The 16,599-nt window shown below is 27.8% G+C and overlaps 1 protein-coding gene across 1 annotated transcript in view; it reads right to left on the bottom strand.

Annotated features, from left to right (window-relative positions):
- Window positions 1-12,018: 12,018 nt before the first annotated feature.
- Window positions 12,019-16,599, bottom strand: part of LOC113385792 (neuroligin-3-like) — a 24,149-nt gene continuing 19,568 nt past the window's right edge. The window contains exon 5 of the mRNA XM_026623626.1: window positions 12,019-12,395. Coding sequence (XP_026479411.1) covers window positions 12,019-12,395 — 377 coding nt within the window. The remainder of the gene's footprint in view (window positions 12,396-16,599) is intronic.

The raw sequence follows: 16,599 nt of genomic DNA, 5'->3' as shown, positions 1-16,599 counted from the left end.
AATGTTCTATGAGCTATTAGGCTGGAACTTCTTCATACTTCGTACTTTTAGATGGAAACCCAACTGTTTATCCATTCATATTTTATTATTTTGTTGTTAGAACTTATCTACTAAAGCTGATATTTTATTCAATTTGTTGTAGCAATTTAGGCAAAGGTCTTTTGCATTTGCAAGAATATTTACGATCTATATTTCCAAGTAATTGATATTGCTGCATAGGGGTTGTTTGTGATGGGGCAGTTTTTCAATGAAAATCATTTCATTTAGCAAAAACATTGAATTTATCATATGTTGATCACGAACGAGCACGACATTTTATATTTACATTTTACGAAACTTAAACGAATAGATTGCAATGCATTGTTTTTAAAAGATTTCAAAACAATACTGCGTAATGAGTATTGCATATGATGTGTAGTGTTAGAAGTATCGAGGCAAAAGATCGATATTGAGTACTTTAAAAAGTATCTAATCAAAATATCGATGCCAAAAAAATATCGTGGCGAAAGTATCGATAGTACTCAATATCGAATTTTGAGTACTTTTCATAAAAATCAAACATAAGTGCAAGAAAGATCTAAAACTCATTAAATATCATATCACAATATTAGAATGAATTCTATTGCTTGTATCTGATGTGTTAAATCAGAATCATTTTCAATATTGTAAAATGTTAACAGTAATTTTTCAATACTAATTTCAAATTCTATACTTCTTAAAAAAAATACAAGTTATAATAGTTGAGTATTTTTGATTAAAACAATATAATAGTCTGATACTATATTCAAAATGCAATTTTATTCATTTTTAAGTATTTTTAAGTACAATAATATTTTTAATATTTTTAAGTAAAATAATATTTTATAATTGTTTATTATATTATTTTATAATAATATTTTATAATTGTTGAACATTTTTATATGAATAATTTTAGCGAGCATGCAACTTTAAAAGCCGTTACATGTGTACATAAAAGTGCAATATGAACCTCTTTGAAAAGCAATAAACATTCAGTTTAATGACGGCCAAAATAATATTTCGGCACTTGAAAAACATCCCTTCGGAGCGATGGGATTTAAAGTTTAAATGGTTCCGAGAAACTCAAACCCATTTGTTTGCATGCTGATATTCAAAAATTTCAATACATGAGTATTTGCGTAAAAAAGAATCGAAATATATTATTTCGAATAATGATACTCAACCATTTCAATATATTAGTATTTTGCGTAAAAAAGAATCGAAATACGAGGTGTGTTCAAAAAGTACCCGGAATTACTAATAATTAAATTTCGCGGGTCTGGAGTGTCTGATTGTCAAAATTTTTTTTTATTGTGTTGGTATACATGCCCCTAAAGTATGATGAAATTTTCAGCTATATTCACTGTTTACTTTGTCTGTGGTAGTCGCTAAGGTTCGACGTGTTTTTCTGAGCTCGGCGATTTTTACAATGGAAGAATTGAAAAGTCAAAGAATTTGTATTAAATTTTGCGTAAAAAATGAAATAAAGTGTTGCAAAGTGCAAAAATTCACCAGATATGGCTCCGTGTGACTTTTTCCTATTCCCAAAGTTGAAGAGACCCATGAAAGGACGGCGGTTTTCCTCGATTGAAGAAATAAAGGCCGAATCGCTGAGAGTGCTCAAGGACATATCAAAAAGTGAATATCAAGGGTGCTTCGAAATTGGAAAAAACGCTGGCATAAGTGTATTATATCTGGGGGGGACTACTTTGAAGGGGACCACATTAATGTAGACGAATAAATAAATATTTTTTTGAAAAAACGAAAATTCCGGGTACTTTTTGAACAGACCTCGTATATTATTTCGAATAATAATACTCAACCATTTCAATATATATATAAAAAAATATATTTACATTTTAAAATATAATAAACACAAAATACTAATATGTATATTGAAATCGATTAATATTATTATTTGAAATAATTATATTTCGATTCTTTTTTACGCAAAATACTAATATATTGAAATTGGTAAGTATTATTATTTGAAATAATCATACTTCGATTGTTGAATATGTTTTTATAAAACATTTAAGGTATTTTGAATCATTTTATTTTTTCATTTTACATAAGCGTAATAAATAAACATCTTTAGTTATTAGTGTGGTCATATTCATTTTGGGTTTTTGAGCAATAAATTCTGAGACTAATGACCCTTCGGGATCATTTTTTGACACTTCTTTGAACAATTATGACCACCTAGGGAGACTATTGCTTTGCATTTGGCAATGAGTGGGGTTAATAGTTGGTCGATGAGTAGTTTATAGATTACGCTGTCGATTCTTTTTGAGTACTATCGACGAAAAGAATCGATATTGGCAAATAGATCGAGCTAAAAAATCGATAGCAAAAGTACTCACTATCGACCGCAAAGTATCGATATTTACTCAGTAGTCTATATTTCGTTCTAACACTAAATTGATGTGAAGTCACCTTAGAAAATAATTTGATGGCTAATCTGTTCCTAAGCATTGGCAAAAAAAGATCTGGATACGCACATTTATAAATGCGTTATTTTTGCTTTGTCAATACAATTTATTAATCAATCATTAAACAGGTGAAATTAAAAGTTGTAATTTTTAATATAGTCAAAATTATTAAAAGAGTCGTCCACCTAATGAATGTGACTTTTTGTCAGCGTCAATATAATTCGTTGATCAATCATTAGACAGATGAAATTTAAATAATTTCTGATATTATAATTTTGACATACAAATATTAATACAATATCTTGGCGTCAACAATATAAAAGTGTAGTTAACCTCCCGTAGTGTATGTTATTAAAAACGATAAATATTTAAATACGTAATTTTTTGACTAAAGGCAAGTTCATACATTGAGTTTTAGCATCTCTACACATTGTGCTTTTTATTCCAAACATTAATTAGTTTTTGTAATCAAGTTATGAACTCTTGGTGAAAAAGAATGGGTCACAGGCATTTATAAATAGGTACAATATTTTGCTGAGAGTCGACACAATTTGTTTAAATTTAAAGTTTTAATTTATGATATTATAATTTCTTTATACTATTTGACGTACATATTTCGGCGTTAACAATGTTAAAAGTGTTGTAACTTTATGCAGCATCTGTTGTAACTTATGCATTGAAATTTAGCATCTTTGAAATTCTGCCTTTCATCCGAAAAGTTAATGATACTTTGTAATTAAACCATAAACTCTATTGCTATGCTAAGTTTTGTTAAGATCGTCAATAATTTTTTTCAACAAGTAATTACGAAAAAACGGCTCGGCTGATTCTTACCAAAATCTGATATCTTTCGAACAGTTTTTGAATTATCGAAACTGGTTCAAGATTTTTGGCGAAAAATTCTGCACTTATCTGGTAATTATAAAGAAACGGCTTGACCAATCGTCTCGAACAACTAATTAACACGAGTTCCATCAAAAGCCGTTTAAATTCTTGATACCAGTTCAGCCATTTTTGAGAAACTTTGCCGAAAGGTGAAATTTTTTGCTCACATACACATACATACACACTTTTTCCAATTTTGGCGAAGAATTTGATACGTCGTCAAAATATGAAGTTAGCAAATCGAATTTTCTGGCAAAAACATAAACTCGATCATTCCTTCAAGAAGTTAAAAAAGAATTATATGATATCTACGCTTCATATCTCCCGACCATTTTACCACACCCTGTAAAGAACATGTGCGTGTGAACCCGGAGTATGTTATATACGACAACAGGGCAACCTATGTGGATGGTTCAAACGCCGTTTGACTTCTATTGGCATTACTTTGCAAAAGCTTTTCAGAATTATGAACAGGAAGCAAATAAAAGAAATGCACAATAAGTAAGTAATGCAAAAAAAGTATTTGACAAATGAAATTATCAGGTTTTGCATAATGAAGCTTATAAACAGTACGATCTTAGTAAAAAATGCGCCCACAACATTTATATTTAGTATTGGTTGAGTAATGTAGCTAATAATTCGTATTATTCCATTTAAAATTAAAAATGAGGTACAGTTTTCTCTCTGGTTGTTATTTTTATCATGCATATGGGGCAAAAAGGGAGATGGCAAATTTTAAAATAATAGTGTAAAAAATATTTTTATGATTAAGAATTAACTAGGTAATTTACTGAACACTGTTGTATAGTTGTTTATTTGATAAGTGTTATGTGTTGTCATATAGTTGATTTGGTTCTAGGCAGTATAATTACTGAAAGTCAGATTGGACCGTTGTGCCCCGCTCTATAAACAAAGTTTAATACCATTTAATTTAATTTTTTAAACTTGAAATGTGACTTGCCAAAAGGAAGATTTGCTTAAATGAAACCAAATCAGCTCATATCACATTTACCCTGAGAGAGGGTACGTGTCCTCCAATTTATATAAATAAAGTCCAGATTCCGAAACAGAACGTAGTGAAATATCTTGGTCTCCATTTAGACAGAAGACTTACTTGGAAAAGCCACATAAAAACAAAAAAAACAGCAAATAATGATCAAAATGAAAGAATTTGATTGGCTACTGCGTAAAAAGCCTAAGCTCTCTGTTGAAAATAAGTTGCTGCTATATAAATCAATCATTAAACCAATCTGGATCTACGGAATTGATCTCTGGGGATGTGCCTACAAATCAAATATAGCTATAATGCAGAGAACTCAGTCAAAAATTTTACGTACAATACTTAATTCTCCGCGGTACGTGACAAATGAAACCATTCACAGGAACCTCAACATGAAAACGGTGCAATTAACGTTCAAAGAATTTAAGGAAAAATACAAACGTAAACTGGAATCACATTCAAATCCATCAATAGGCGACATTACCCAACCATTTGACGTAAGAAGATATGAAGACGCCAATGGCCTTTAGATTAGCTTCAATATAACATTATCTTTTCAATTGTTAAACTAAGAAGATCTCACTGGAGATCTTCCTAGACATCGCTCTCAATTATTGTCAATTTAGCTTATAGGAATCCTTATGTATTTCTGATTATTGAATAAAACAGAGTTAAAAAATAATAATAATAATTTTGAGTTTTAATATATAAATTTAATTTTTAATTAAAGAAGGTATTGTTATCTAACTATTTCTCCGAGAACTTTTTAGATCTTTTTAAATAAATTTATAATGTTTTGATAAAAATAAAAACGTTTGACAATTTAATTATTAAAGTAAAAATAGGATTCGATGAGTGCCATCGAATGCGATTACAAAATGATCGCATGATGATGATGAATTAAATTTTAGAATATCTGTACTTTTGGTGAAAAATTTTGTGAAATAACATTAAAATTTTGTATTATTTTTTTATAATCCAGAGTTCAAGAAAACTAAAGAATTATTCAAGAAAATAGTTACAATGTCGAGAAATTGTTGATGATACAAGCGAATTTAATTAACAAAATTGAAAATGCTTATCGGGAATTCATATTTTAATTTTTTTATTTCATTTATTTATTGAACATTTAGAAAATGGATTATGTAAAAAATTTGAATCAAGCACTTCTTGTTACCATAATTTTAAATTCATAAATCGATTGAATGAAGAAGATGGAGTTGAACTTGATTATTTTGTCAAATCAAAACCTTATTCGTATAGAAATATTTTTAATACTAGATTATTATGAGACTTTATTGAGATTATTTAAGATATTTATTGTTATAGAACATTATTCAATTAAGAAATCTCTACACTAAATTTTGAGAATTAATTGGTCAACCTATTTTCATCAATGTTGAGATTTACTCTGTGAATATTAAATATGCACCAATAATGATATGGTATAGTAAAGACAAGGGTTTATTAATAGGTTTATTGAAGGTCAATAGAATGAGATATAATAAAAGTAACTGATAGTATCAAGATGCCAATGGTATTATGAAATAAGCCAATAAACTTTCTATTAGCATTATATAACAGTTATTAAACAATAAATTCATATTGCTATGATAATAATTTTTTTTTTTAATAAATGAGAGCTGAGATAAAATATGCTTTGCGATACGAGTGGGCAATAGCAATATATATATAGGATGGTTCCATAAAAGTGAATTGTCTCAATTAAGACTTTTATCAAGAATTTTACTTTTGATTACCTGTAGCAAAAATTGTTTATCCAAGAATGAATTTTATGGGGTTATATTGATGTAGTTAGGTTTTTATTACAAGAAGTTTACAAAATTGAATTGACATTGAACCAAAGTGTTCTGTATTTTCGTAGTTTTCGCATAACGATTGTGTTTGTATTTTATGAATAATCAAGAAATGTACACATTGATCGCTGTATGTAAAATGAATTTTGCCTATGTGTGATATAAAGCGGTTAAACAAAACTTTCGGTATTAAATCGATAACGCGATCACGCAACGAGATGTCAAATGTGACTACTTGCTTTATACATGTGCTTAAAACGTGCGCCTTTCTTTGTAAAATCATATTGTGATTCTAAAGTTTGATCTAGGCCACCCATTTTATATATTGTACGTTTGTATATAACTATGTATATATACATGTAAATGCAAATGTTTCTTTCAATGTGCCATTTTTAATGGTAACGACATGGAATTGAAATAACTATAACCTGAGATTTAATCTATAACGACACATGCTTTTTCAATATTGGCGCTAAAGTACTGAAATTAAGTACATTTTATAAGTAATTACAGTGTTCATAAAAACCTCTAACTATTATCCAAACACTTTTGTCATAATTGCTTCAATGCTTTTAAAGCAGCTTGCTTAAAAGCTCGCGTAGAATAAGATTCACTACCAAAATCTCAAAAACAAGTAATGATAAGAAATTTATAACAATAATATTTGAAAGTAAAGGACAAAAGATGTATAACCATCACATTCTTATGGCGTCGCTATCAGGAGATAAAAAGTAATGTTCAATCAATATGAAAACCCTTAACAAAAGTATTTTCTTTTGTAGTTAGTTTTTTTACGAGACCTTAATATAATTTCTAATTATATGATGTTTAAATGTTTAATAAGATGTATCTTTAAGTTGTGTTTGCTTGTTGTGTATATATCTTTAAGTTATTTTTAACCGGTTTTTTATGTAAGTTCTTACAAAAAACCAAATAAACCTTTATCCTGACCACGTAAGCGTAAACAATAAAAAATAGTACATAAAAAGTAAATTATTTTTGCAAGAGATAAATTAAATAAATAGTTATTCCAACTCTACTGATGAAAGGTTGTATACAGTGTTTTCAATAAGACATTAGATCTGTTTGACTCCTGGCAGTCCCATTTTACCTCGTCAATGGGGTAAAAAGGAACAAATTACAAATTTTAGACAAATAGAAAAAAAAATCATTTCTATAATAAGGAATTTACTGAGAATTTTACTGAAGATAGATCGATACTCGGTAGTTGTATGGTTGATACGTGCTATGTGTTTTGATGTAATTCATTTGATTTAGACAGTATAATTACTTAAAGTCAAATTAGACCTTTGTACCCCTCTTAACCATGCATTAATTAGAGTAATATCTGAACTATCTCGGTTTAATTTTATTTTGTAATTCAAGAGATGCTGGAAGTTTTTTTTTTTTAAATTTATATCTAGATATATTTTAATATATTCGTTTATATATCATTTTGAGTTTTGAACTATTTAATTAACAAAAGCAGTTGTTATTCTTATGAAAAAAATTCTAAGCTTACACTAGCTTTAAGTACATTTGTTGGATCTTAAAAAGTTCAAACTATATATATTAAAAAAATTAAGTAAACAGAAGTTTTAAAGAGAAAATTTTATATAAAACATAGATTTCATTAAATCATAACTGAGATAGGTTTCATTTAATTATCAAGATTTATTATTATTATATATATTAGGTTGTCTATTGTTAATAATTTATAAAATGAAATTATTCGCTGGAACATAGTTTGATCATAGCTTTTAATTAAAAATAAAAAATAGCATAAACTGCTGGTCATACAAAATAAGCGTGCATTTTAATTGAAATGCACTTTCAAAGGTTTCTGCGAATTTAATTAGAATATTTCCCAGAAGTTTCAACAACAATTCTATGTCTACTGAACCGTTTAAGTTTGTTATTTTATCAATAAATTCATAAAAATAGTTATAACAAATATCAAAACTCTTTGCGCAATAATACAAAATTTTGAATTTGGACATATTCCACATTTCAGTATACCATAATAAACTTATAAAATTTATAAAACTAAATTTTCTATGGCTTTGAGGAAAATCAACATTATTTAATAAACTGTTGAACAAGATATAAGGAACTTGACCCTCCATTAATCCTACAATCATTAATCATTCATATGTTGAAATCTATTATCTATTCTTTGCCCTTGCAGGACATAGATTTTCTTCCATTATTAATTACACATGTTAAGACATCATTTGGATACTTGACATTATTGATCAGACATACCATAAAATTTTGGAATTAATATACGTGTGTGCCAGTTATTTATAAATCACATGGTCGCCTAACCTGGTATTAAAAAGCTTTTAAAATATCGTATACAGCACGTAATTCTAGTAATCAAGTTCCCAAAAATGTTGAAATATGCTTGTAGAATTATTATAACATATGGTAATCTTTTAATCTAAGCCAAGTTTTGTGTATTATAAATGACCTGCGTGATATGTTTCTATTATAATAGAGTTTTATAAATTCATATAAGTATATTTTGACAACTAATGCGAGATTCATTATTCCAGTCACAAAATTCGGCTTCTATACCTTAACTATATTCATAAGCAATAATACACCTACTTATAATATGATTTATATATTTTATATAATTAATCTTATATTCGTTGGGCGGTTTTATGAGTCAGTGCAACTATGAAAACTTCGTACTTTTCTTAGAATTATATATCAGCATACAAAAATGATTATTATGTGCAATTCTTATTAAGTTAGTTAAGTGGTTTGTGCTACTTTTTTATATGCTTATCTCACTTTATAAGTCTCGCATTATAAAAAAACATTAAGCATTTATTATTTTAGTTAACTTTAACAAAATTTGTCAATGTTGCTGTACTATACAGTATACACCAATGAAATATTACTTTTTATACCTATAATTACTCTGTAATAAACTGTATGTATCCCAAATGCAAGTCCTAGTTTTGAAATTACAAATATATTTAATTGAGAAGAATTAATGAATCTTTCACACTGATTTTAAAAAATAATTGGCTGACAGATAGAATAATAGATAAAGTTAGTATATAAATATTTAACAATTAACTATCTTCCATACTAAAATAATTGCTTTTAACAAATGTTAACAAATTCTTAGATAAAATAAATAAAAAATGTAATGATATTCGATAGTTTGCAAGTTTGTAATGCAATTCAATGATAATTTCGAAGTCAGGGTAGAGCGGGGCACAAAGGTCCAATTTGACTATGAGCAATTATATTTTAACAACCACATCAATTATATCACAATAAATTAAACATATTAAACAAACAACTATCTGACTATGTTCAGTAATAAGCTATTGAATCTAACTTAAAATTAGCAGAACATCTTATAAAAAAATTAAATAACGTATACCTAAAAGGTCTCGCTAACTAAACTAAACAACTCACAACCAAATAATTAACAACCAAAGAAAATACTTTTGTTATAGATTTTCAAACATTGCTTCTTATCTCCCTATAGCGACGTCGTAAGAATCAAGACGATGGCTAACTATACATTTTTTCTCTCTACTTTCAAATATTGTTTTTAAAAAATTCCTTACTTCACTTGTTTCTGAGATATCGGTGGTGAACCTCTTTAACCTAACCTTTAAGCCTCGCTCTCGCCTATATATAATTTAATATTTTAATGGAAATAAAAAAACAGGAACACTAGAATTTTTTATAGCCTAATTTAAAAATATCATTCTCAGACTTGCTTAGCAGAAATGTATATTTATGTGTTTATGTGTTTATGTAATATATATGTATACAAGTTCGGATACCATATTTGATTTTTATATCGAAATTGAACATTTTAAAGCTTAATTTTCCACTTCAAACAAATATTTTCAACCTCTCAGGTGAATTTTTAATTTTCAATATCCAATTTTATTTACCAGATGATTTGATGAAGATTTTTCTTATCTACGCCTATCTCTATTTTCTGTATGTGATGATTATTTTTTATATTTAATATATATAATATTAATAATATACAATATATTTATTTCATATTTTCCAGTTATTCTTGATGTTTATAGTTGATATTAAAGTTTTTGAATAATTTGAAATTTAGTTGTTACTAATTTGATTTGAGTAATACGAAAAACTCGATTTGCCTAAAATTTTACAGAAATTTTAACCTTCTAATTTTTAGGTTTGTTCTAATTTACTAAATTCTTTCGCCACCTAAGTAGATGATATATTATTCTTAACAAAGAGAAAAATATTTAAAATCCATAATGTCAAAAATAGTTGAAATTTGTTCACAAAATTCAATTGAAATTCAGAGTATCAGTTTGCATTCGATTATTCGATTGTCAAAGATGGTCGCGAAAATTTCATGTAGGTCTTTGTCAAGGGCGCGAGCTTTTTGAAAGCTCTTTATAGAATTTAAGACTCATTATTATTAATTGAATGTGACTTGAAACTACGTATTTTATTTGAGACTTACAGTAATGAGCTGTTCTAATTAATAAAGTTTTGATCATTTCAACATTCTTAGATATAAACAAATATTTTATCAAATTTTAAACTTTGCTTAATATTTTTATATGATAATTTTGAAATTTTGTTAATAAAAATGACTTTCGAGTGTTTGTTAATTAATAATTGTTTATTTCAAGAGAAACTTTATGTTTATAAAGACTAGTTTTTTTTAATTTAACTTAGTGTTACTTTTTTAAAAAATTGTAGTCTATTTCTCAAAGCCTGGGCCTACTTATTTATAGGACGCCATAAACATTTCTAATTGTAGTTGAAATTCTAAAGGTATATGGTTAAGATAAATTAAGCGAATATATCAATACTATATTAGTAATCAACGTTTCAAAAATTGCAAAATTAATAACAAACATACTATCAATACTATACTATACATACTATCATACTACTTATAGGACGCCATGAACATTTCTAATTGTAGTCGATGTCCTAAAGGTATATGGTTAAGACACAATTAAGCGAATGTATCAATACTATATTAGTAATCAACGTTTCAAAAATTGCAAAATTAATGACAAACATACTATCAATACTATATTAGTAATCAACGTTTCAAAACTTGCAAAATTTATAAGAAACATGTAATCGAAATCTAAAAATCATAAAAACACAAGCATGATATGATATTCACGTGTAAATTCGTTCAATTAGTGGTTTATTTGTCTTCCGATTAGTGTCTAGTGGTTATTTTTCACGGTTTTACTGTGTTTAGTATTCAGCTACTAAATGCCAATTTGTTCATTTATAACTCTCTCTGCACGAACATTGCAAGGAAATTTTCACAAAAGAAAAAATATTAAATTTATTAGGTAATTGTTAATCACTTGTAGGCTACAAATTGTAGTGACATTTTCACTTCAAAATATAGATAAAAATGTTTTTGCGTGAAAATAGAGATAGGCATAGTTAAGAAAAATCTTCATCAAATCATCTGCAAAATAAAATTGGAAATTGAAAATTAAAGATTCACCTGAGAAGTTAAAAATATTTGTTTGAAGTAGAAAATTTAGTTTTAAAATGTTAAATTTTGATATAAAAATCAAATATGGTGTTCGAACTTATAGAAACGATGGGTTCTGATCGTCTCTTTAAATAATAATAATAATTAAATATTGGATTTATGGGTCCTAGATTTGTTAATAAATAGTGTTTGTGTTCTGAATAGTAAATTAAAATCAGAACAAAAATGAATAGGATTATTTGGATTAGAAGTATTTATTTCTGGTAACATTTGGTAATTATAGATATTTTGTCTTTATGTTTTCGGAAGACAAACACAAATTAGTAACAAATCCTGGTTCCATCAATTTGAATATCATTGTTCAAGTCACTTACCATCTGGTACATAAACATTCAATAGCAAGCAATCTTCATCATACGGTTCCTCAGGCAAATCTTCTTCTCTAACTCTTCTCTGAAGCAAGGCGTCTATGATATTCTGATACTTTTTATTTAGTGTTTCTTCCTCTTCTGTTACGGTCATCTGCCAACAATCTGGACCAAATCTGGTAGCATTTCTCACTCCATCCCAACTGGGCGGTGGGTCAACACTAGGCGGAGCAAATCTCAATTGACCAATTGGTGGATGAGCATAAGGAATTGCTAAGTATGCTGCAATTTTTTGTACTCTGAACATAGACATATACATTCCTGATATCGAGCCTTGTTCGGGTAGAGTTATAATTGGTGGTTCGCGGGAAACAACTACCAGAAATAATTGAACTAAGGTAGAGAAATGAAATATGCAAACAGAAATGCACCTCATTTTTTTGGTTTTTGGGTATTCTATTTTGATAACAATCACTTCACTACAAGGTGTTCATTCAAATGTGTGAATTTCCATGTATCTGGTTTCAAAGCTTCTTAAATTTCATCCTTTTTTTCAAACTTATTTACAATAATTTGATGATGATAATTTGAAAATATAAACACTCAATTTATTTTTAAATTATTGTTATTATATATTGTTTTATTATCACTGTTTCTTAGGTTCTAATCGGCATCTAACAATTATTTGATTTATCAAAATCATTTAATTTGTGCTTGCAATTTAACTAAGGTAATGACAAAAAGTTCAATTTTCATGCATCATCTCAAAACAGGGTAGAATATTTCATTTAGTTCACCAACAGTTAGTTTCCACATTATATAAATGCTACAGTTTTACTAAAAATATTTGAACACTTATGTTAACTTTGCTAATCTTATGACACCAAAAAATCTGTATAACACGCACTATGATGTGCGGCAGCATCCTTTCTTTTGTTCTTGGTTTTGTACCATATCACAGGAAACATTGATGAATTTGTTTCACCACAAGTTTAACATAAATTATACATCATTATTAAAGAATTCATAGAGATTTATTAAATTCTTAGTCACTTTAAGTATTATCAATTTATGAAATGTGTTTTGTTCACAAACTATTTTGTTCCCGGTTTGAATTTAAGCTCTAAATCACATTTGTTCTTGGTCTTTGTCGTGAATATATTTTGCCACAGATGTTGGTTTATAAAAAGTTGAACAAACTGTGCTTCCAAAGATTAAGAATATATACCAATCTTCTCAAATATTTCGTTCTCTCCTCTGAGTCTTTGCTCGATTTATGAGTCCTCGATATCTCAGACATCGAACCATAAGGTTCATATTATCCTGGTGGAATATTGTTGACCATATGCACTGACTGTTTCCGTATATTTATCGAACTGAGGCGTGTGCTTCACGCAAAGTCTTGAGACGGAAACTCCGGAGAGTTCATTTGAAAGAACTAGGGCGCAAGCGTGCCCCGACAGGTTTAAAACAAGAGGGAGCGTAGGTTTGTTTGCCTATATTATGCAGGGTTGTACGGAGATTACAGGATTTGATTGTATGTAGACAAGAATGCAGTTAAAGAGCAGTGACGCCACTCTATTGCGGAGATCTGAATTGATAGAATTGATTTTTTAAGCACTAACGCCGATGAAAAAATTTTCTTCGAACGTGGTGTAATGAAATCTAAGACATTTTTGTTCTATAATAGATGACTCAAGATAACTTTTTGAAGTAAAACTTCTATAGGCGCGACTAGGGTGTAAATCCGTACAAATGCAACGGAAGTTACCGACGCCAGAACTGTACGTCATTCGCTCTTGGTGAAATCATTTCAATAAGGATCGATTGTGTTTAGTCGTCCTGTATGTAAATAGAGATCTGTCGTTGTATGCGTACCGGCATCAATGTTGTATGAGTCCCGATATCTACAAAAAATCGGCATAGATATAAACATTTTAAAGTTACAACGTAGTACAAATGATTTAATGAAAAATGCTTGAATCAGAAGAATATTTTACATTATTCCTTGAAAATATTGATTAATAAAATTCATGAATAGTCAGTTTATTGATTAGAAATTATTTCTATATTATTCGTTGTTTCTATAAATCTTTGAAGTTATGAAAATGGAAAATATTTTTTATACAAGACAGATATTACAGCTGTTTAAAGAATGAGATTATATCGCCAGCGAAAAAGTAAAAAAAATACAAGCAGTCAATGAATGTATGTTAGTTTTGATTACATGAAGTTCTCATTTCTAAATGCTAATTACAATGACAAACCGATCATGTCATATTTGAAGACATTAATTACATTACCAAGATAAACTTCTCAGGACATATTTATAGAATCATTCTCCTTGCTTTTGGAACTCTCATCTTCATCACCAGGTGTTGCTGAGATTTAGCCTTTGTTATATCTATTCTGGAATATAATATTATAATATCACTTATCAAGAAGTAACTCATTGAAATTATCAATTACTGGCATACATTAATAAAAAAGTGGGTATGTGCGAATGTATATATTTATTCGTATGATGTATGGATTGACCATCACTTGTTAAGACAAATTTGGATGGATCTCAAAACATTACTCTAAACCGACGCTTTGAGAACGAATTGGCATTATATAATAAATATCACATATTTTACAGCGACTTTAGTAACATCTTATATATTTTTTATTAATTTTTAAAATTTTAGCAGAACTGATTTTTCTGATAACAATTAAAAGCACAAATAAAAATGCAAAATTTTTTTTTAATCCCTCTCGCACATCAAGAAATTGCTGATTCGAGATATATGCAAAGCATTGAAATTCTTTTTAATCCAGAAAATGCATGCGATAATGTACTTAGCGTGAGGTCATATTTAATAATTTAGCTAGAACTCGAAACTTTTTCTTAAATATTTGTAATAGGCTTAAAAGCTTTCCAAAGTTTCCTAGTATTCGCATGAATAGTTAAGCTAAAAATAAAGGTAATGGAACAATATATATATACATATATATATATATATATATATATATTATATATTATATATATATTATATATGTATATGTATATATATATATATATATATATATATGTGTGTGTTTATATATTTGTCATATTTGAAATATTAGTAAAACATTAATGATCTTTAAAGTTTTTTTTGCTAAGAACCCTATTTTTTCTCCCCTTGGTTGAATTTTGATTTAATTTTACTTATTAGTATTAAATTCACTAGATTTTCAAAATTAATAGTAATTTTTGTTTTAACCTAGCATTCATTTCATTTTGTGCTCCTTATAAATTAATAACGACACGCAAAAATTCACAAATAAGCAATTATTTTATAGTGCAAATATAGCTCCAAAACGCGATTATCTAACTACGTGAAAATAATACAAAAATTTCTTCAAGACATTTACTATATTTAGCATACATTTACTTACACCAAAGGCTGGGCTATCTATTAAATAAGTAGCGGAAGCAATATCCACGAAAGGCATTCCTAGTAAATTATACACTATAATCATATATCAGTTGACCTTTCACAATATTTGACCTAGCCCAGTTTTTATTTCCTTTGTTTTATCAAGTTCCTAATTAAATATAATGGGTAATCCATAATGCTTTACGAGTGATATGAAGGTTATTTTCATCAAAATAATTTTACTTACATTTAGAAGCATGGCATGATATGTTGAAACAAGAGTTCCCCAAGATATCTGTATGATTTCAATAAATAATAATAATTTACTCACAAGAATAGAATAAGTTTTCACCATTAAGACTGGACTTATATACATTCCCTATTATTGACAGTGAAACACTAAAATATAACAAACAATAAAATGTATACAAAATCCAAAAATTTTCGATAAAATGATGAAGTTTTCTGCAGCAACCCCAAAGGATCCTTTTTCAATCATTCATGAATAATTGAAATTATTTTCATGCAAGAATAATCTATTTTAACTAAAATTAGTAGAGAAGATTAACACACTATATTGGGCTGAGAAGATTACTATTAGGATGTTTGCTAAGATATATTGAATTTGCAAAAAAAGTTCCTTCAGAAATAAAAGTATGCATAAAACGTGTAATCATTAATAGCAATTTAAATAATGTTGGAAAAAGTTAATAAAATATTAACTGTTATTAAAATCAGTAAATCTTTTCCAATGATTTGGTATTGCATTCTCTGGATTGAACTTAAGTTTTTAATAATTCATATGTCATTAAGTATTCTATGCATCAATGCTGTTCTAAATATATTTGTGCATTAATCCATTAGCTAATAAATTTTTATTGAACGTACCACTGAAATAATAGCAATGAAGCACCACTCCTTTGACCTTTTGGATTAAAACTATGGATCACGAAAATGTGAATTCTGCATTAGCTTTGATTAAATTTACTTTATTATAGCAAAATATATTAATATCCATATCAATGGATTCATAAATAAAACAAATATTGAAAGAAACTAATATTTATGTTAAGAAGAAAAATAAAAAATTGTCATACCATATCTATCAATTTACTCCAAATTAGACATGATGCTCATTGCAGATATGAGTATATTTTTCAAACTGATCGCTTAAT

This window comes from Ctenocephalides felis, unplaced genomic scaffold (assembly GCF_003426905.1).
Source record: "Ctenocephalides felis isolate EL2017-DRISC unplaced genomic scaffold, ASM342690v1 CF-g0.4_SCAFFOLD_03571, whole genome shotgun sequence".
NCBI lineage: Eukaryota > Metazoa > Arthropoda > Insecta > Siphonaptera > Pulicidae > Ctenocephalides > Ctenocephalides felis.
The sequence above is the reverse complement of the archived record's forward strand: the minus strand, read 5'-3'. Positions and strand labels throughout refer to the sequence as shown.